The 22,899-nt window shown below is 47.6% G+C and overlaps 1 protein-coding gene across 5 annotated transcripts in view; it reads left to right on the top strand.

The window, feature by feature from the left end:
• Positions 1 to 267: 267 nt before the first annotated feature.
• The window catches only part of HMGN3 (high mobility group nucleosomal binding domain 3), a 48,933-nt gene continuing 26,301 nt past the window's right edge, over positions 268 to 22,899 (top strand). For 2 of the 5 annotated variants that reach the window (XR_009555294.1, XM_060236342.1), the window contains exon 1: positions 273 to 545. Coding sequence is in view for 4 of the 5 variants with exons in the window: in XM_060236342.1 (XP_060092325.1) it covers positions 531 to 545 (15 nt within the window). In the remaining variant the exon portion in view is untranslated. Of the gene's footprint in view, positions 546 to 22,899 lie in introns of all 5 variants that reach the window. The other 3 variants (XM_060236334.1, XM_060236323.1, XM_060236349.1) reach the window with 3 other exon arrangements.

The following is a 22,899-nucleotide window of genomic DNA, read 5'->3' as shown; positions in this document are numbered from 1 at the left end:
ATCCTTTCCTCATTCACCCTCGGTCGCTTGGAGGCGCGAATGCCAGCAAAGCCTCCACACTTTCCCGGACGGTTCGGTTCTCCCGCCTTCCCCCGTTCCCGATGGGCAGCATCCGAGAGCCGCAGGCCGGCCCCCGGCGGGAGCCCAAGCCTGCCCTGCATCTGAACCGCAAGGACTTCCCCTCGTTAGTCTGCTCCCCGGCGAGGGAGGGAGGGAGGGAGGGAGGCGGGGACTACCGAATTGGGGAGCCAATCGCAAGGCAGAGCCGCCGCCCCCCTCCCTTCGCCTTCGCTCCGTAGCCGAGGTGGGCGATCGCGAGTGGCAGCAGCGGGTCGGGGGCCGCCGCTTTCTCGGGTGTCGCCTGCTGGGGGTCAAGCAAGCGCCAGGCGGCTCGTCGCGAGCAACGCGGAGATCTCGCCGCCGTCGGAGAGCTCTGCGCTTGTGCGGCGGCGGCGGCGACGACGGCAGCAGCGGCGGCGACAGCTCAGTGTCCTTTTCGCTCTGCTTCGGCTGCCTACGAAAGGGACGTCATGCCGAAGAGAAAGGTAAGAAGAGAGCATATCGCAAGCATTGTTACTTCCCGCGCCGGCTAAGCAGATTGCAGGGCCGGAAGGGAAGGATGGAGGGGAATTTGCGACCCTCCGATTGCTTGGAGGCGAGGGGAGGCCGCGGATCCTTCACGACTTCAAGGATTTATTTTTTTCCCCGCTGCCTGTTGCAAAGGTGACAGTGACTTGCTCGATACATTCGTGCTGACGTCCGTCTGTATGTCAACATCATGTCGGTACAAGCACATAGACTAGGCATGTCAGAAACAGAGCGACATCGGCTCGTCGGGGTCCTCCACCGCAGGCCAGGCTGAGCTGTCCCCTTGAATATGAGCGGAATGCCACAACTCTGCGTGGGTCTCCCTCCCCGCAGGCTGCGGCTGCAGCTTTGCTCTCCTCCTTCTGCTCCCGGGGAAGAGTTCTCTGCTTGCAAACTCCCAGCCCTTCGCTCGGCAAACTGTGTGTGTCCGCCTGGAAAATGCTCCCCTCCAGCCCGTTCCCCCTTGAGGGGCTGTGTCTCTGGTTTGCCTGCCTCTTGTCTCTCCAGCAGCCTTGAGAATAATGGTGGCTCCAAGGTAACATGGGCAGGCGGGGGGCGGGGGAAGAGAGAAGAGAAAGCAAGAAGCGAAAAGCCATGTTTAAACCAAACTACACCCTTCTCCTTGGCTCCGGTGACGGACCCGTATGTACTAACTCCAGTGTCAATCAGGACAGGGGGCCGAATAGACGGGGCCTTGGGCTACGCAGGGGCGAGGGATCTGCTTACATCTTCTGTGGCAACAACAACAGAGTTTCTAAAGAGCACCAAGGGAGACAACAGGGAGTAGCGTTTCTCACCCTTGAGATGGAGGGAGGGGAGCGAGAGTGTCGCCGCTGCACGCTCTCTAAGCATGGCTTGCCTCTGAGACTTTTCTTAACGTGCCTGAATTTTCCGCCTTTGTACTTTCCAGTTGCCTTAGTGCTTCCATCGTCTACTTGTCCTTATTCTCAGATTTCAGCTCTTTTTTGCATGCTGGTGTTTGTTTGCTTTTTTTATCATCCAGTGACATGTGCCTCCCTCCCCCTTCAAGGTGTTTTGTGTGGAGACCGCTTAACTAGAACTTGCACCTGAAATTTTCCACATACTCAGTTGGAAATAATCCTTGAGGTTTGCATCTGAGTAAATGTATGAAAGGCTGGAGACCAAAATGGTGCCTTCAGTAATATAAGAAGCAGGGGATAGATAGTGAAAAGTATGCAAGTCCATTTCAAGAATTGGATCAATGAGTTTTTGCAAATCTGAAAGAACACTTTTAAATAAAACTATATAATAATTGAGTCTGGTTCCCATACCATTTTTTGTTGCTTCTGGAGACACAGTAAAGACCAGATTAATTTCTGGCCTTTTACATGTGCTTTACTCTTCCAACTGTACCTAAACAGAATAATACCCTTCTAAGTACATTGGGGTTGATGGGTTTAGAAGGGGATAATTTATAAATTTCCAACATAATAATTATTTCACTTCTGTGGTATTTTGGCCCTAATGTCTAATCAGTTATGATACTGGTAGCATTAGTAACTTCTACATGATTTTAGTTTTACCTTTTGGTTCAATGTTGTAACAGATATTTCACAGTTGTTGAAATAATAGAAAGGTGTCTATATCATTTTTTTTTAAACCCGACACATAGAACTACCTCATGTTTTAGTTTTAAAACAGTGTTCTTATTTCCATGTTACATGCTAAGTTAGAGAAGTTCCTAACCTTCAGTGCTTCTGGAGACACAGTAGGAAGGTTAGGAAGGTTCAGTGATCTAGTACTTCTAATCTTCTTGCATTCTATGAATATTGTATGTTAATTTCAACATGCCCACCAATTTCATGGAGTAGCAAGAGGAACTATCTTCTACTTATCTACAGAACTTGTGTAAAATTGTTCTACAATCTTATTCCATTTTTCCTCATAACAGCCTTGTAAAGTTGGCCACTGAATAATAATATTATTTTATAGCTAGTGATGTAGGGGTTAGTAGTTTGCCCTCTGAAATCTGCCTGTACTATACATTAGAAAAAGGAAGTGGTAAATGGAGGTCTTTAAAGGTTGCAGTAAACAGTTATACTGTAGGACTGTGGGTTCATCCCACAGTGCTGTCATAACAACAGAATAGCCATTTGGTTAGACCAAATATCATGGGTCTTGCTTATGGAATCTAAATCCTATGGGTGTTCCATGTGAACACCCATTTGAATCATGATAGCTGTGCCTTAAGATGAATGCATGGAAAAGCAGCCCTCACAGTACCTGTGTAAAGGAAATCAGAGATGTTATAATTTGGGCTGGGTTTATTTATTTATTTAGGTATCACTGTCTGAAACTACACAGTGCAAGGTGGGGAATATGTTCTATTTCTGAAAGCTCTTCAAAACAGAAAGTCCCCTGAATTTAGAAAATTAATATATTATAGATTTATGCTAAATCTTCCTCTCTGATGATGCACTAATCTACTGCATCATTCTCTGTAATGTATAGAATCACTCTGAAAGCTGAGTTGAGATTTTGGGTTTCTTTACTCCAGCACCGCAAGCTCACAGGCTGCAGAAAGCTAGCAGCAGCCCATCACTGGAATAACTGAAAGCCACGTAAAACTTAAGAATAATTTATTTAACAATTTAAGGCAAATATTCTGAAGAAAAATAATTACTTGTTATAGTCACAAACTTGATAGACCTGTACTATTGGTAGGGAAGTGAAATAGGGTCACCCACAGGCAAGGTAAGGGGTTCTGAATCCTTGAGGAGTTTCCCAAGTACCTTTTGCAAGTGGCATGATGAGGACTGGGCATGACCATTGGCTCTCACGAGCCACAAAATATTGAGGTCAGTTAAGCATCAGTTGAGGGGCAGGGGTAGTAGCAGCTGGGTGAGGGGTGGGGAATTGACTGCTGGCACCCCTGCAGTACTAGACTGCTTATAACTTGAGTTGTTATTTAATATTAGGTAGGTCAGTCATGGTTTGCTGCACCAGGGTTTTGCACTGTGCCTAGATATGTGGAGTTGAAGTCATTTTTAGCTAAAACACTATGGGTATAACTGAGCAAATCTTTAAATTCCAAATGTATAACTCTGTTTAGGTTTGCACTGCCTACTTTGACTGTCATGGTATTCCTGGGAAGCCACTGATCCATGGATGCACAATTTTGGGGATCATAGCAAACTGAAGTGGGAGATAGGAATTTGTTATGCATACTGCACAGTTCCATTTGCCCTGCACAGAATCCAAGCCCTCCTGAACTACCATTGCTGTTGAAATGAATGGGCATAAGTGTTTGATTTTACCTGAATTATCCAATATTTGTTGTTTTAAATTACTTTTGCACCTCCCCCCCCCCCTTCCTGGCTTTCTCAGATTCTTGACTTGAATACTTGAAAGTGTATTGGTTTACTATATGAGGTAGCCAAAGTGCAGTGTATTTCAGATTTTAAATTTTTTTACCTTGAATTAGTGAATTGGTCATGGAATTAAGAAGGGGAATGATTGGAATGTATTTAGATATAATTTACATGCCAATCCTACAGCCATTTATTTATGTGTTTTATTATATTATTTCTTGTGGCTCAAGGCATATTACATGAGTTAGTAAACACAACACAAACCTTTATAAACTTACAACAAAGCCTCCTCTTCATGAAAATGCCCTCCAGTTCAGTTTTACACATTCTCCAAAATAACTGTAGGGTGGGACCTTCCTGACCTCATCAGTGTAATTATGTCTCTGATTCCTATTTTCTTCCCATTTCCCTTCCTATATTGATTTCTCTTATCATGTGGTAAAGTTGATTTTTTTCTGATTTAATATGGCAGTTAAACTGTTGTATAGCTGTTGTATAAGTTAGGTTTCAAAGCCCCCCCCTCTCCCCCTCCCCCCCATATTTAGCCTTGGGCCTAACCTATTTCACAGGTTGCTGTTAGGAGGAAATGGGGAGGGGAGAACCATGTACTCTCTCTTGGGGTCCTTGAAATAAGGGTATAAGGAAAAGATGATAAAGATATTCTATTAAATATGTTGCTGACTGATAGCAGAGCTTCCATGCACCCAAATTTGACTTTAGGGTTTCAGGCCCAAACACCTTCCTCTGCAGTGATAGCATTCTGTATCCTTGTAGGTGCATAATTTCATACGTATATTCTGGTTTGAATCTGGAATACATTATGAAATGCTTTATGGTCTTCCTCATGTACTTAGGTCTTTGAGGTGAGCTCAGCTTCAAGCTATTCATCTTTTATGAGGTTAAACAAGGAGGGTACAGTAATGAGTTGAGTTGGGTATTTTTAGTTAGAGCACTAATCTGATTGACAACTTCTCCTTATCTAGACTCAGCTGATCTCATGGCTGGATTAATGCAATGTGCTGTATATGGGGCTGCCCTTGAAGACAACTTAGAAACTACAACCGATCCAGAATATGCAGCCTGACTGCTGTTGGAACTAGCTGTTAGGAATATGTGGTACCCATTTTGAAACAGCTTCATTGGCTGCCAGTCTGTTTCAGAATTCAATTCAAAGTGCTGTTTATGACTTTTGAATCTCTTCACACCCTAGGACACACTAACTTGAAGGACCTTCTCCTTCCATGTGTCTTTGTGTACTAACTATAGTAATCAGGAAGCCATCTGTTGGCTGGCCCACTGCTTAGGGGAGGCTGTTTGGCCCAGGTCTTTTCCATCATGGCTCTAGCTCTGGGATATGCTCCTTGGAGATTTTCAGGAGGCAATGGAAAGCCTGGCTGTTTGCCAGGGCTTTTGAGAGAGTATCAAAATAACCCCTGGAGAAAATGATTGCTTTGGAACATGGACTCTATGACATTGTACTTCACTGAGAACCCTGTCCTCCCCAGACTCCACCCTGAAATCTCCAGGAGTTGCCTAACCTGGAGCTCGCAACCCTACCCCCAACCCTTTACTAAGGATGCCAGATCCTTTGTAGTTCGCAGTGGGGGACTTTCGGGGGGTATTACAGGTGGGGGCGGGGACAGGGACAGCACCAATTTGATGACATCGTGCAGAAGTGACATCATCATGTTGGGGACAGGCACCTGTGCTCCAAGCTGCGAATTTGCTGCAAGCACATGCTGCCCCCCCTCGCTTCTTTCCCAATCAAGGGATCCTCCAAGCCTGCGAATTCATGGCTTGGAGTGCGCACACACACACACACGCACCCTGTTCTTCTCAAAAAAATTTAAAGCAGGGGTGTTATGTGGGATGGATCTGACAGGGATGTTATGAGAGATGGATCTGACATAAATGAGGCTTTGTCAGGCTGGGCCATGTGTGTCATAAAATTTAATGCCAGGTAGTGGAGATATAAATTTTATAAAGGACACAGATAAGCACACAGAGGCGGTGCATGGGAGTAGGTGGGGTAGGTGACCACCTGGGGTGCCATACCACTTTGGGATTGCTGCCAGGGGCACCCCCTCTCTTCCTGATCACTTCTGGGACATCGCAGAGCCCCCAAACCCCACTCAGGCTTCCCGTGATCTGGGAGGCCTGAGTGGGGCCAGGGCCAGCACTTGCGTAGAGCACTCCTTGCAAGGAGCGCACTACACAAGCGTCATAGGACTCCCTTGGCCCTGCTCAGGCTTCCCAGATCCCAGGAAGCCTGAGTGGGGCCATGGCCGGTGCTTACATAGTGTGCTCCTTATGAGAAGTGCTACAGAAGCTTTGTAGCACTAACCCCACTCAGGCTTCCTCAGGCCTGGGAAGCCTAAGCAGGGTTGGTGGGGCACTGCGGTGGCGGGCATGCTTGGAGCCAGGCTCCAAGCGTTCCCATTGCTGTGCTGCCCCCCCCGCCCCCAACTGGAAGTCTGGGGGTGGCAAAAGCCGCAGCACCAGCCTTGCAAACACAAAGATTTTTTTTTAAACTTAAAATAAAATATGCTTAACAGATTAGCACTTTTGCAATATTTTGTTTATTTAACGGTTTCTGATAACTCACCTCTTGCTCTGAATTATTACATCAAAATCTGGAGACAATGTCTGTGCTGTAGTCATCTTGAGAGTGTGCTATTCAGGTGCTGTTCAGGTAAGTTGCAAACCTACTTTTGATTTATTGACATTCATTACAGAAATCCCATGGTCAATGCTTTTAGCCTAAGAATCAGGGAAAAGCATGAAATGACTGGACATTGTGAGCTTTTGTACATAAGATGCTGCATGTGCTGGTCAGCCCATGGAAAAAATAGAGGCTTTGCTCTGTAGCTCCTGTGCAACTGAGCAAGCCTGGCAAGCAAGCTGTGATGCAGAAGGAAGCGAGAGAGAGAGAGAGAGAGAAGTTGACAGTGAGTTGCTTGTGGGCCTGATAGGAGCCCTCCAGGAGCTTGATCTGGCCCTTGGGCCACACATGGGATCCTTTAAATGCTTTTGCGAAGAAGCTGGTGGCATCTGCCCCCTCCCGCTCTCATACAAGCCTTAAAGGGCTCTCCAGTTGATTGGTGGGCCATGTGCTCCCTGTTGATCAGCCGAAGGACGCTTTAAATCCTTCAAGAGGGGAGGGAGAGGAGTGGCTGCCAGTGGATTGGAGCCCCCAAAACCAAGGGAACCTCTGCTAAGACCTGAGGGAGGGCTGGCTGGTGGATTGGAGCCCCCAAAACCTTGGGGATGGCAACCCTACCCTCTTCCAGTGGCCTGGAGAGACCTGGTAATCCAAAATTGCAGGCATCTTTTAAAGGGGGGGGGGTTAGCTGGGGTTTGTTTAAATGTTTTTGTAAGCAGCTTTGAATTAAGATGAGACAGGGTATATCAGGGTGGATTTGATTTAAATCAAATTGACTTGTATTTAAATCAAATTGACTAGTTAGTAAGACTTGATTTAAATCATAGTTTTCGGCATAAAGACTGATTTTTGCTGGTATAACCTTAATATTCACAATTAGATGAAGATTTCATTTTTAGATTAACAACGGTTCATATTAGTTTTACAGTTATATAAAGTATTGATTTTTAATACTATTAGAAAAACATTATAGATAGGTAATTATGAAATTATTATGGGGTGAATTATCTCCAGTTTAATAGATTAATCATTCATATTTGGACAATTTTTCTGCTGTACTTTATTGGAAGGAGAAAAATAATCATTAGCTTAATAATAATTTAAATCATTTTATTCAACTAAAACAATAACTTTATAGCATATGTTTGCTTAAACATCCATGTTTGTTAACTGATGTGGTTAAACAATATATTGTTTAACCACATCAATTGTGGCTCCTATCAGGCCCACAAGCAACTCACTGTCATCTTCTCTCTCTCGCTTCCTTCTGCATCACAGCTTGCTTGCCAGGCTTGCTCAGTTGCACAGGAGCTACAGAGCAAAGCCTCTATTTTTTCCATTGGCTGACCAATGTTTAAGTTTATATATATATATAATATATATATATATTAAAAAACCGAAACTGTTAGCCCAGCCTGCACATGAAAAACTTAAATACTGTCCTCTTCATCTTCTTCTCTGTTCATAATCTGGAAAAGAAAAACAAGCTTTCCTACTTTGTCGGGTCCCAAATGATTTCTCAATTTAGAATGAATGAGTCCAAAGGAAAAGAATATTCTTTCTATGCCTGCAGAAGAAGCTACTGCTGCTAAAAGTGAAATCATTATTTGAATAGTCTCTAAATCCAAGTGCTTAAGTGACTTCCACCAGTTCATTGGTGAGTTTCTTTTGAACAACTGCAGCAAACATATATGTTGTGAATGGTTCCCCTTTAGCTCTGAATTTTATTAAAGTTGGCATTACAGATGGATGATTGCTGGATATTCATGTCATAGCTAACTCCTTTTCCTCAGCACTTAAGTTTTGACCCTGGTACCGGATATTGACAATATTTGCCAGAAAATGAGCTGGAGACAGTGCTTGTCCCATTCTTTTTTTTTTAAGGCTTGTAATTTAATTCTGCCAATGTGTAGTTCTGTTTTTAAGTGCTCAGTTCCTTCCAAATTTTAACAGCATTAGCAATAAAACAGCTATTTTTCTGTGTTTTGTTTAAAGCTTCAGAAATGGGTTTCAGGATGCTCAGCATATGTTCAACATTTCTTTTAAGCCCAATGTTGAGGATTTGGGCCATGACAGTGCCATCTATTTTATCTCGATTTTGTTCACAAATTGTCATCAGAATAGGCCAGTTCTTGATATACTGCTCAAAACAGTCCACCACAGAGTTCCATCTAACATCTTGTGGGAGCGTTAGCTTGGTTCCACCCATTCTTTTCAGAGCTGCTGCAGCAAAATGATTGTTATGGAAGTATTCAGCAATATCAGCAACATTAGGCTTTTTTTCTGGAACACTGAAGTCTTTGGCTAGGAGGTGCAGCAAATGAGCACTGCAGCCATATGTTATTAGCTTTGTATTCCCCTCCTGCTCTTCTAAATTTCTTCTCATCTTGGATACATTTGCAGCATCTGTGACCAAACTGCGTACTAGATGTTTGAATTTTTGTTCACATGTTATTGTAGCTTTTGCTGCCACTTCTTGTAAGTATTTTGCTGTGTGTGCATTTCCTGATGTATCAATTGTTTGTGCAAGGAAGACTTTCCCTTCTTCTGTTGTTATGCAAGCACATACAACTGGATCATTGTGGACATTACTCCACCCATCAAGACGTAAGTTAACAATTTTACCCTCCAGAGCTGCTGCACATTGCTCCATTTCTCTATCATACACTTTATCCAGAAGTTTCCCTGCAACATCCACTCTGCTAGATGGACTGTATCCTGGTCTCAGTGACTGAACCATATTAATGAAGTGTGAGTTCTCAGTCAGACGGAAAGAAGAGTTTGTTGCATAAACAAACTGGGCAATTTTTTCATCAATTAACTCTTTTTCAAAACTGCTGGTTTTTATCAAAAACTTATCTATGGTGGTTCCAGGAGGGAAGGGTTTTTTCTTTTTTGTAGGTGATATACTGTGGGTGTCTGATGATGACATATATGGTGCAACTGAAACACTATCCTGGATAGATAACTCTGAAACTGTAGAACAGGAGGATGGTGATCTTGAAGGTGGATAGTTTCCAGAATCCTTAGTGTTGATGATGAATTCCCTTAAACAAAAAAAAATCATTGCTGTTATTTTATTATTTATACAATTTCTGCTTATTGTATTCATTGCCATGCAGCACTTCCCAAAAAGGAATATTTGCTTTTCTTCATAACTGTATCAAAATGACAGTAACATGCAGTAATAAGACATATAATTTTGGTCAAACATGACAATTCAAGGCACTTTTTAAGAAATATGATTAAATAAAAATATTTACCAACCTGAAGATCCTGCCTGTTCAAACATGTTTCTGTTGTCGTCATCATAGCACTTTTCAAGATGTTGCCTCATTCGGGCCACCAGGCGTTGCATTTCTTTGTTGCAGTGTTTGCATTTTGCACGCATGGCTGCCTTACCAATAGGTAGAGGAACTTTATTAAAATATTCCCAAACTGGGTCTCTTTTACGGCCTGCTGCCATTATTGGTTTTCTCCTCCAGGGAAGGAATAATGTGATATACCTCGGGTTATACACACAAAAGATCCAAAGTCTTGTGGAGTATTCTGCTCAAAAAGTTTCACTTTCATTTTTACTGCTTGCCCCTCCCTCCTCACACTTAAATTTCTTCTTGTGCAGATCTATTCCACTCCAAGCAATCTTTTTCTATTCATTGAACTTTTTGAAATTTAGCATTTAAGGGGTTGATTCTGTGTACATAGGTATGTAGAACAATGAGATTAAGGTCTTTTTCATTTTATAACATTTTTGCTGTGTAGAAGAGGCATGTGATCTCTGCAGACACAAATTACAGTTTTGAGAACTGCAAAACCAAGCATCTGTGTTCTGTGATATAGGGCTTTTTCACACAGTCTATGTATTCCGGTATGGAAGCTGGTCAGTTACTGAACAGTAACGGGTTTCTGCTGGCATTTCAGACAGACCTGATTCAGTAACTGGCTGCTACCGGAATACTCTCACCTTTTCACACACTCCCGCGGCTGTCCCGGTAGTGAGGCGTGCCTGAGTCGTTACAAACAAAGAGCAGCTTCTTCCACTTTTCAACCCCTCCTTCCGGGTTGAAATCGCTATGGGGTGCTGTGTGAAATGTCCAGTATCTAACCCGGGAGCAGTTTTCGCGCCCTTTTTCGCCTGCCGGCGCGCGCGATCTCTGGCTTTTTTTTTTTTTGGAACGTCGGGCTAAGATCGCTATAGCGCTATAGCGACGTATCACAACAGCATCACCATAGGGATGCCTGGGCTCCATTAAGATGCCAGATATCGCCACCGCTGAAACCTGGTAACTTATCACAATAGAGCCTAGCCATCTCTATGGTGTTGCTGTTATGATACGTCGCTATAGCGCTATAGCGATCTTAGCCCGACGTTCCAAAAAAAACCAAATAAGCTGGAGATCGCGCGCGCCGGCAGGCAAAAACGACTGGCGCTGGTGGAAGCGAGATAAGAGCGGAACAGTGTGAAATGGCTCGCTTCAATCACGGAACCCTACCGGGAAAAAAAACATGTGTCTGAAAACTCCTGTCCCTGTCTCGGATTACTGCAAGCGGCACAATACCGACTCCCTTCCGGTTTCCACTGGTAAGTGTGAAAAGGGCCAATATCTTGTAGACAGAGAAACTGCCCAGTAATCTTACAGAAACCTCTGGAAGAACATGACATTGTGAATGGATTAATAGAATTTATTACCAAAAAATTTAAACATTGCATGACTATACAGCCTTATGCTTCAGAATTAAAAACTAATCCTTATTTCATGATGGAATAACCTTTGGATGATAATATATCTTCCTCAAAAAGCATTTTATTTAAAAAAGCCAATTTAAATTTTAAAAATCTGATTTAAGTTAAAAAAATATGATTTAAATTTTAAAAAATCTTTGATTTTTATCCACCCTGGGGTATGTTAATGAATAGCAAAATGAGCTATAAACAAACAAACAAATAGCAAAATAGCATAATAAGCAGCACTTTAAATTGAACTCTGAAACAGATTGGCATCCAATGAAGCTGTTTCAAAATGGGCACCATGGCTGAGAACAGATGGGCATTCTGGGGCAGCTTGGAAGCATCCCAAATTGGAATGGCTCAAAAAGAGCTGTCCCAGAGCCTCTACCCCCTCATCTGCATGCCGCCCGCATCCCATCCGAGAGGTGGCTGGGCACCTCTGCACGGGAAGGCGACCCAGAAGCCAGATTCCATTTTTTTCCCCTTGGGGGGCAAGTGCTGATGCGCACGAGTGCTCCAGCGCTTTGAATGGTTTCTTTTTAAAAAACAACCCAGGAACAGCTTGGGGCGGCTTGTCAGTTCCACACCGCCAAATCACCTCACTTGTGCCCTTCCCTGTCCAGATGGCAGGGAGATGACTGATGGCCGGCTCAAAAATTTGTTACCACATTGGAAGTGGTAGCTTTTTGAGTCGGTCTCGGGCACCTGGAGGATAGGGTGAGGATGGGAGAAGGACAGCCGGCAGATGTTGCCATCTGAACAGATTTTTGGGGCCGACTTCAGAGGCGTCCCTGAGTCAGCCCAAAGTGCCGGTCTGTAATCAGCAGACAGCAGGGCAGCTGCAGGTTCTGGATCAGTTATAGTTTCCAGGTTGTCTTCAAGGGCAGTCCTTTCTCCTGTCATGGTTAATTTGTTTAATTAATAATATTTTAAAGAGCCTTATTGTTGCTGTTGCTTGTTCAGAAATTTGTGAAAAATGTTACTCAGTGTTTATGAGATAGTTTTATCTTTCTAAATAATAGTACAATGTTAAGCAATTGAGCTGGGGTAAACCAGTGGCTGAGAGAATGGGCTGTGATCTGGAAGGTTCCACTTCAGATCTCATCTATGCCATGAACTTGCCAGGTGTCCTCAGGCAAGCCACACACTCTTTGCTGCTGTCTCCTTACATTGTGGGAATAATATTCATTATTTTACAAAATTTTTACCCCACCTTTCTGCTCTCATTGGGGCCAGCAGAGTGGCTAACATATTAAAAACACATAGAATAAAATGGCATCTTAAATACAAGCAAAAAAATAAAATTAGAGTTAAAATGCATACAAAACCATAAAAACAACAATTAAATGTTTGGGCAGGAAGGAGGAATCACAGAGGGAATGCCAAATGAAAAAGTCTTCACAATGTGGCTGAAGCTGGCAAACGAAGGGGACAGATGAGTCTCCTTGGGGAGAGAGTTTCAGAGATGGTGCCATCTCCTGCAAAGTGTGTAATCTCGGAAGGTGGGGACACCTGAAACACAGCCTTGTAAGATGAGTTCTCTATTAGGTAGATTCATAACAAAGTAGGCAGTTCTTCAAGTATGTTAGTCCAAACTATACAAGGCTTTAAAAGTCAACACCAGCACCTTGAATTGTATCTGGAAACAGATTGGGACCCAGCGTAGATCGGCCAAGATTGAAGTGATATGGTGCCTATAACCCATTGCAGTCAACTTTCTGGTTGCAGCATTCTACAGCAACTGAAGTTTCTGAGCATGTTTTAAGGGCAGCTCCACAAAGAGCACATTGCAGTAATTTAATTGAAATGTAACCAGGGCATGCATCACAATGACCAGACATTTTCTGTCCCAAAAACACTGAAATTGGTTAACTGGTTGAACCTGATGAAAGGCAGTCCTAGCCACATCTTCCACTTGGTTATCCAGCAGCATGCTGGGCCCAGAAGAGTAGGACCTCTTTCTTCAAGGGGAGTACAACCCTGTTCAGAATGGGTGATGCTTTAAATCACAGGTCAGACCTTCTGTTCACCAGTTGCTTTTCCATCTTCTGGGGATTTAGCTTCAGTTTATTTGCCTGCATTGCTCCGAAACTGCCTCCAGGCACCAGTTCATGGTTTCTTGGTGTCGCTGGCACCAGTTCATGGTTTCTTGGTGTCGCTGGGATCAGCTGGAGCTGCAAGATAGAGCTGAATGTCAGCTACATGTTGGGGACAACCCAGCTCAGATCTTACACATCTGTAGATGTTAAAATGCAGAGGGAGCAAATGTAGCCTAGCAGGATCCCAAAGGCCAAGGGGCTGAGCGCCAGTCCCCAGCACCACCTTCTGAAACCTGCCCTCCAGATAGGACCCAACCAGCTGCAAAACAGTGCCTCCCCATTCCAACCTAGATAGGCAGTCTAGAAAGATACCATGAGTATGGTAAGACAAGTTGTTGAGTGGCCCAGGAGAATCAACAAAATCACACTCCCTCTGCCCATCTCCAGTGCCTACCAGGGCAACCAGGGGAGTTTCAGTCCTATAACCAGGCCTAAAATCAGATTGGAAAGAATATAAACAATAATACTAAAGTAATAATACTGTCTTACCTTACAGGATTGTTGTCAGAATTATAATATAATAATAATAATAAATTTTATTTGTACCCCGCCCTCCCCCGCCGAAGCAGGCTCAGGGCGGCTAACAATACGGTGACCAATGGTGCACCAACAATAAAACAGTTACACTAGAAACATTAAATTAACATTAAACTAACCTTAAAAGCCTGAATTAAAACAATTAACTAAAACATTTTATGACGCTATCCTTAACACTCTTCTAGTTGATGCTGATGGCGGATTTTCAGTTATTCATAAGCTAATTTAAAAAGGGTGGTCTTGCAGGCCCTGCGGAACTGATCAAGGTTCCGCAGGGCCCGCACCTCCTCTGGGAGTTGGTTCCAGAGATGTGGGGCTGCGGCCGAAAAGGCCCGAGAGTGAGTATTCTGTAGTTTAATTTGTCTTGGCCCAGGGGTAGTCAGTCTGTTCTTTCCTACTGACCTCAGTGCTCTCTGGGGTTCATACGGGGAGAGACGGTCCCTCAGGTAGGTTGGTCCTCGGCCATATAGGGCTTTAAAGGTGATAACCAGCACTTTGTACTGGACCCAGTATACAATCGGTAACCAGTGCAGTTCGCGTAGCCCCGGCCGTACATGTTCCCATCTTGGGAGACCAAGTAACAGCCTGGCCGCCGCGTTCTGCACTAGCTGTAACTTCCGGGTCCGGCACAGAGGCAGCCCCATGTAGAGGGCGTTACAGTAGTCCAATCGTGAGGTGACCGTCGCATGGATCCTGACGTTCTAGCATCCGCAGAGGCATCCTCAGAGAGGCATTACTGCAAGATAGTTTTGAGAAATGTTCTACATTCTTGTAAGCCAGTTCTTCAACTAGGAAATGGGCTTACAAAAATGAAATATTTATCAGAAAACTTTAAAATCCACCAATTATGGATGTCACGGGCTGGGGCCAGGTCAGGCAAAGTCCAGGGGCAGTCCAAGGTCTGTAGCTGGTGAGCAAAGAGGGTCCAAGGCACCAAAACCGAATCACAGTCCAGGTATCGCAGGTCAGAGGTTCAGAAGCCAAAGTCAGGGGGTCCAGAAGTCAAAGCCAAAGTCAGGGGGTCCAGAAGCCAAAGTCAATTGCCGAAGCGGATGCTAGAACGTCAGGTAAGTGACTAGTTGCTTCCACAAAGCCGCCTCCCAAAGCCCACAGCTATATAGCCCTCTGCTGTCTGTTGCCCATTTGGGCTAATTGCTGGCTCAGAGAGGCAGCCAGGATCCTGCTGAGACTCAAGCATCCTCACGCCTAGAAGGGCCAGAATCCTTTCAAAACTCAAGGCTCAGGGAGCGTCTTGCTCGTGAGCGTGCCGCCCTCCTCCGATCCCTGAGGTCCTGACGAAGGCGGTCACGCACACGAGCCACCCGAGAGGGCGAGGCAGGGGGGCTTGGATCTTCTCCAGCAGGAGGCAGGGGCACTGGTGCAGGTGACAGGGGCACAGTTTCTTCTGCAGGCTCAGCTTCTTCTGCAGGGTCCCCAGCACCCATGACACTATCCCCCCCCTCAGGGCCCCCCTCCGTCGAGGGGCCTGGGAGGTCGGGATGGTCGTTGTGGAACCGTTGCACCAAGTCCGGGGCATGAAGATTGTCCACGGGCTTCCAAGACCGGTCTTCCGGGCCGTATCCCTCCCAGTCCACAAGGTACTGGAGGCCTCCACGATGGTACTGGGAGTCCAGGATCTGGCGCACCTCATATTCTTCTTCATCATCCACCAGCACCGGTGGTGGGGAAGGAGGCCGAGCTGGGTCAGGGGGTGCAGCCGGAACAAGGAGGGAGCGATGAAACACAGGGTGAATGTGGAGGTGGGGTGGCAACTGGAGCCTGAAGGCGACAGGGTTTATTGGTTCCATGACGGGGTAGGGTCCAATAAACCATACATCCAGCTTGTGAGACCGACCAGGCCGGCGCAGGTAGCGAGTCGAGAGCCACACATGATCCCCCGGCTGCACTGGAGGGCCTTCTTGCCTCTTCCGGTCCGCAGCCAGTTTATATGCCTCCTTGGCCCGCTGTAGCTGCTCTCGGAGCAAGTCTTGGCTGGCGCGGAGTTCTTGCAGGTAGGCATCGACGGCGGGGACATTCGTGGGTGGCAGGATCGCCGGGAAGAACCGAGGGTGGTACCCGTAGGTTGCAGCAAACGGGGTCATTTGGGTGGATGAACGGACAGCGTTGTTGTATGCAAACTCCGCTAGGGGCAACAGAGCGGTCCAGTCATCCTGCTGGTAACAGGTGTAACAGCGGAGATACTGCTCTAGCGTGGCATTGGTGCGCTCTGTCTGACCATCTGTCTGTGGGTGGTAGGCTGAGGACAGGTGCACTCGAGTACCCAGGCTGGAATAGAGGGCTTGCCAGAATCAAGAGGAGAACTGGGGGCCCCGATTTGAGATCAGGTGGGCTGGGAGTCTGTCTGACGAAAGATGTGTTGCAGGTAGAGCTGGGCCGTCTCCTGAGCTGTGGGAAGTTTCGGGCACGGAATGAAGTGGGCCATCTTGGTAAATAGGTCGACGACCACCAAGATACAAGTCTGACCCTTGGATCGTGGAAGTTCCGTGATGAAGTCCATCGAGATGGTATCCCAGGGTCCTGAGGGTGTGGGCAAGGGCTGTAACAACCCTGAGGGTTTGGCTGGGATGTCTTTGGCCCGTCGGCAGACGTCACAGGAGCTGACGTAACGGGCAACATCGGAGCAAACTCGTGGCCACCAGAATTCCCGTGTCAGCAAGTGGGTGGTCTTATGCTGTCCAAAATGCCCGGCAACTGGATCGGGGCGGCTCGGCGGTACTGATGCTGCTCGACCTGTCGGCGGCGTTCGACATGGTCGACCATCAGCTGCTGACCCGCCGCCTTGCCGACGCAGGAATCCGGGGGCTAGCCTTACAGTGGCTCTCCTCCTTCCTTGAAAATCGGGGACAAAGGGTGGCAATTGGGGGGAAGCTGTCTCAGAGACACTCACTCCATTGTGGGGTGCCTCGGGGCAGTTCTCTCCCCGATATTGTTTAATATCTTTATGCGCCCCCTTGCCCAGATTGCACGGAGGTATGGGCTTGGTTGTCATCAGTATGCTGATGATACCCAGCTCTATCTATTGATGGAAGGCCGGACTGGCGATGTCCCGATAAATTTGGACCAGGTGTTGCAAGCCGTGGCTGGCTGGCTCAGGCTGAGTGGGCTGAAGTTGAACCCAACGAAGACTGAGGTCCTTTGCGTGGGCCGGGATGGACCAGGAGGGGAGATCATCCTGCCGGCTTTTGATGGTGCGCCACTGATACGAGTGCGCAGGGTCAAAAGCTTGGGAGTGCTACTGGAATCCTCGCTATCAATGGAGGCCCAGATAGCTGCCACTGCGAGATCCGCCTTCTTCCATCTCAAGAGGGCGAGGCAGTTGGCTTCCTTCTTTGAACGCGACGACCTAGCAACTGTGATCCACGCAACGGTCACCTCGAGACTGGACTACTGCAATGCCCTCTACATGGGGCTGCCCTTATGTCGAACACGGAGACTTCAGGTCATGCAGAATGCGGCGGCCAGGCTGTTAGTGGGACTACCTAGATGGGAACACGTGCGGCCTGTGCTGCAGGATCTGCATTGGCTGCCGGTCGTCTACCGTGTTCGCTATAAGGTGCTGGTTATTACCTTTAAAGCCCTATATGGTCGAGGACCTGCCTACCTCAGGGACCGCCTCTCCCTATATATTCCCCAGAGAACACTAAGATCTAGCTCCCAAAACCTCTTACAAATCCCTGGGCCAAGAGAGGCTAGAATGAAGACAACTTGGGAGCAAGCCTTTTCAGCAATGGCCCCTCGTTGGTGGAACCAACTCCCAGAGATGGTGCGAGCCCTGCGGGACTTGAATCAGTTCCGCAGGGCTTGCAAAACCCTTCTCTTCCAGCTCGCATTTAAATCAGGACCGGACCAAATTGATTAAACTGTTGTAACCTTAACCATCTTATGCACAACTGAAACTGACTGTTTGACAGTATGTATAACTGTGATTGACAGTAGATATAGCACCTGTTTTATTTTTTTAAACTAATTTATGTAATTGAAACGTTCTTAAATAATTGTTTATTTGTTTTAACTAAATCATGGCACACCATGTCTGTGAGCCGCCCTGAGCCCACCTTTGGCGGGGGAGGGCGGGATATAAGAATAAAAACTAACTAACTAACTCAGGCGTAGCACTTCTGCCCGCAAGGGCCCGGGCGGCACATAGAGGCGTTCACGGTGTAGCAAGAGGCCGCCTCAAGTCGTGAACTCGCCTGTTGAGTCATCTTGGAGTGCCTGGAGGTGTTGCTGGACCCAGGGATCATTGGCCTGGCTAGCCCGAATGTCCTCCACGAGTGCTGGTGAAGTTGAGGTGGCTGCAAACACTGAGGGCGGCAGGATGGGAGCAGCGGGCGCGGTCTCAGTTGAAGCAGGGGCATATTCCGGTTTCCGGGAGAGCGCGTCTGCTTTCCGTTTCTGGGTATGGGGGATGTAGGAGACCCGGAAGTCGAAGCGGGAGAAGAATAGGGACCACCGGATCTGGCGCTGGTTGAGACGGCGGGTGGTCTGGAGGTGCTCCAAGTTCCGGTGGTCGGTGAACACTTGAACAGGGTGGCGAGCCTCTTCGAGGTAATGTCTCCAAACCTCAAAAGCCGCCTTGATCGCGAGCAACTCCCTCTCCCAGATGGTATAGTTCCTCTCTGCAGCAGTGAGCTGGCGTGAGTAATAGCCACAGGGCTGGAGTGGCTGGGACGGCTCCTCGCGCTGGGACAGCACTGCTCCCAGGGCCACGTTGGAGGCATCAGCTTCCACCGTAAAGGGAAGCTGGGGGTCGGGGTATCTCAGGAATGGCCCGGTGGCAAAGCGGGTCTTCAGGGTGGAGAAGGCGTTATTGGCCTCTGGGGACCAGCGGAAGGGTTCTTTGAGGCGGAGTAGTTGAGTCAGGGGTGTGGTCAGGGATGCATAGGCCGGGATGAATTGCTGATAGTAGTTGGCAAAACCAAGGAACCGCTGCAGGTCTTTGCGATTCTGAGGAGCCTGCCAGGTCAGGACTGCTTCCACTTTTTTCGGGTCCATGAGGATTCCCACAATGTGACCAAGGAACTCGACGAAGCGCAGGTCAAAGTCGCACTTCTCCAACTTAGCGTAGAGGCCATGGGCTTGTAGGCGCTGCAGGACCTGGCGGACGTGCTCGGTGTGCTGGGCAGGATTGCGGGAATAAATTAGGATATCATCCAGGTATATGATCGCGAAGCGGTCGAGCAGGTCCCGGAATATGTCATTCATGAACCTCTGGAAGACAGCGGGGGCGTTGGTCAATCCGAAGGGCATCACCAGGTGCTCGTACTGCCCGTATTGGGTGCCAAACGCAGTCTTCCATTCGTCTCCGTGCCGTATGCGCACCAAATTCTGCGCTCCACGGAGGTCCAGCTTGGTGTAGATTTGGGCCCACTTTAAGCGATCCAAGAGTTCAGGGATCAGTGGTAGAGGGTACCGGTCGCAGATGGTGATCTTGTTCAGGGCCCGGTAGTCATTGCACAGCAGGAGCTCCCCACTTTTCCTCTTCATGAAGAGGACTGGAGCAGACAGGGGAGAGGTTGAGGGTCGGATGAATCCGCGTTTCAGGTTCTTGTCCAGGAAGTCTCGCAGAGCTGCCAACTCAGGCTCCGACATTGGGTACAGACGCCCCACTGGGAGTGGTGCCCCAGGTACCAAATCAATGGCACAGTCATAGGGCCAGTGAGGGGGAAGCTGATCCGCTCCTGTCTCTTCAAAGACATCGGCGAAATCCGCATACTTCTGAGGGTGCTGAGGACCACCACTCGGGATGCCGGCTGCTAGAGTGGTGGAGGAGTCAGATGGGGGCATGGGTCTCGGAAGCGTAGTTCCTGCTGGGCCCAGTCCACGATGGGGTTGTGCAGCTTCAGCCAGGAAAGGCCTAGAATTAGCGAAAAGCGAGGCATGCGGGCGACATCAAACTGCAGCTGTTCTTGGTGCTGCTGGACGTGGAAGGTGATGGGACAGGTCTCCTGGGTGACGGGGCCAGAACGGAGGAGGCGCCCGTCGATAGCCTCCACCAGCGTCGGAATCTCTTTTGTCTGCACTGGGATCTGGTGCTGCTTTACAAAGGCGGCATTTACAAAACAGTGGGCCGCTCCCGAGTCCAGCATGGCATACACGAACAGCCAGCGTCCATCGGGCAGACGGAGTTTGACTGGTAGCAGGAACGGGCCCGGGGTATCAGCCTGCTGTTCGGAGGACCCAGCTAGTCGCCCCAGGCTGGAGGGTCCACTTACGCCTGGGGCTGCCCTTTTGGCGGCGGTGGCAATGAAGGTCTGGGTATCTGATGCTTAGCAGGGCAGCCAGAGGCATAGTGGCCTGCCGTGCCGCAGTAGAGGCACAGATTCTGCGTGCGGCGTCTGGCCTTATCTTCCGGAGTCAGGTGGGGTCGAGCAGCTCCAAGCTGCATAGGCTGACCCTCGTCTCTGGTACTAGCTGGGGATGGGAGAGAAGCCAAGTGGCAAGGCGCAGGGAGCTAGCGCCTTCTGGTCTTGGCTTGGCGGCGACTTTCCAGGCGGCCATCGATGCGGAGGCAGAGGGTGATAAGTTCTTGGAGCGTGGGTGGCTGCTCCACCCTGGCCAGTTCATCCAGGACTTCCTCTGCCAACCCCTCGGTAAACTGGTCCATCTGGGCAGCCTCATTCCACGCCAAGTCTTGGGCCAGGAGCTTGAATTCGGTGGCATACTGAGCCACCGAGGATTTGCCTTGTTTCAGGGCCCTGATTTTCCGGTTGGCTGTGGCTGCTTAGACTGGGTTTGAGAAGGCAGCAGACAGGTGGGCCTCAAACCCCTGGTAATCAATCAGTAGGGGAGAGGACGCAACCAGCAAGGGTGTGGACCATTTGGCCACCTGCCCCTTTAACAGACTGATGATGAAACATACCTTTGTTTTGTCATTGGGGAAGTCCCGTGCTCTTAGTTCGAAGTACAGCCGACACTGCGCTAGGAAAGCAGGAAATTCTTCCACAGCACCCCCAAATCTGTCAGGTGGAGGAACTGGGCACTTGGCTGGAGCACTGGCCGCAGGTTGTTGCTGCAAGTGCACTACTGCCTGTGTCAGCTGCTGTACCTGGGCTTGGAGCGCAGCCAGTAGTCCTGTGGTTCCACTTGCTTCAGCCTCCATCCGGTGGAATTGGTGTTTGTGTGGGTGGAAGCAATCTGTCACGGGCTGGGGCCAGGTCAGGCAAACTCCAGGGGCAGTCCAAGGTCTGTAGCTGGTGAGCAAAGAGGGTCCAAGGCGCCAAAACCGAATCACAATCCAGGTATCGCCGGTCAGAGGTTCAGAAGCCGAAGTCAGGGGGTCCAGAAATCAAAGCCAAAGTCAGGGGGCCCAGAAGCCAAAGTCAAAAGCCGAAGTGGATGCTAGAACGTCAGGTAAGTGACTAGTTGCTTCCGCAAAGCCTCCTCCCAAAGCCCACAGCTATATAGCCCTCTGCTGTCTGTTGCCCATTTGGGCTAATTGCTGGCTCAGAGAGGCAGCCAGGATCCTGCTGAGACTCAAGCATCCTCACTCCTAGAAGGGCCAGAATCCTTTCAGGGCTCAGGGAGCGTCTTGCTCGTGAGCGTGCCGCCCTCCTCCGATCCCTGAGGTCCTGACGAAGGCAGTCACGCATATGAGCCACCTGAGAGGGCGAGGCAGGGGGGCTTGGATCTTCTCCAGCAGGAGGCAGGGGCACTGGTGCAGGTGACAGGAGCACAGTTTCTTCTGCAGGCTCAGCTTCTTCTGCAGGGTCCCCACCACCCATGACAATGGAAGAGCATCAGCTGTATCATTAAACTGGAACAAGGTGAAAGAACTGCTCTAGATCACGGGAATCTGATTATATAACTGGAGATTTTAGTCCGTGGGGCCAGTGTCTATAGCAAAGCCTACACAAAGATATCTCTGTTTATGAGAGGAAACATCCAGTGGGCATTTCCAAATGTCTATTTTGCTGCTAGTTTTTTATAGTGAAAAAAGAGTGCCTCTGATGTGTATTCTAATAATAATAATAATAAAATTTTATTTATACCCCGCCCTCCCCACCGAGGCAGGCTCAGGGCAGCTTACAGAGTGTGGCAAAAGCCATGTTAAACAATAAAACAATTATACATTTCAGTACCATTTAAAATTACCATTAAATTTACATAATATAAAAATCTAAAATCTATCTAAAATAATCTTATCTTATTGCTAACTCGATTGTTGATGTTAGTGATGGCATGGTGTTCATTTCAGGTTTCATCTTGGAAGGCTAGCCGGAAGAGGGCGGTTTTGCGTAATATTTACAAGCAAGGGTTGCCAGATCTGTGTTGGAAAATACCTGGAGACTTTAGGGATGGAGCCAGGATATGGTGGGGTTTGGGGAGGGGAGGGTCCTCAGCATGGTACAGTGCCATAGACTCCACTCTTCAAAGCAGCCATTTTCTCTAGGGGAGCTGATCTCTGTCAGCTGGAGATCAGTTGTAAAAGTGGGAGATCTCCAGGCCCCACCTGGAGACTGACAACCCTATCAGCAGGATAACCAGTTCAGAAGTTCAGGTGGGCACTGAACCATTTCTAGAGTACATGTGGGAAACTGGTGCTGGAGTCCAAACAAGCACTTTATAGGATACACTATGATGTGGAGATAGCAGCATCCTATGCACTACTGAATCACATGCTTTAATGATTGAATCGGCTCAGATACAGTATATCTATATATTGCTGCAGTGATAGGTCAAGCAGGTTCTTTGAATTCCCAGCTTTCATTTTTTTTAATAATAATAATAATAAATTTATTTTTATATCCCGCCCTCCCCCGCCAAAGGCAGGCTCAGGGCGGCTAACACGACATGGTATGCACCATGATTACAGTAAAATACAATCATTACAACAAAACAATTAAACAATTAAATAGATAAAATTACATTCATAAATTAAGTTAAAATTAGAAAGATAGTTAAACCGTTATAAATTATAGATTTCGGTGC

Source organism: Heteronotia binoei, chromosome 1, assembly GCF_032191835.1.
Source record: "Heteronotia binoei isolate CCM8104 ecotype False Entrance Well chromosome 1, APGP_CSIRO_Hbin_v1, whole genome shotgun sequence".
NCBI lineage: Eukaryota > Metazoa > Chordata > Lepidosauria > Squamata > Gekkonidae > Heteronotia > Heteronotia binoei.
This window is presented reverse-complemented; position numbering and strand designations above follow the sequence as displayed.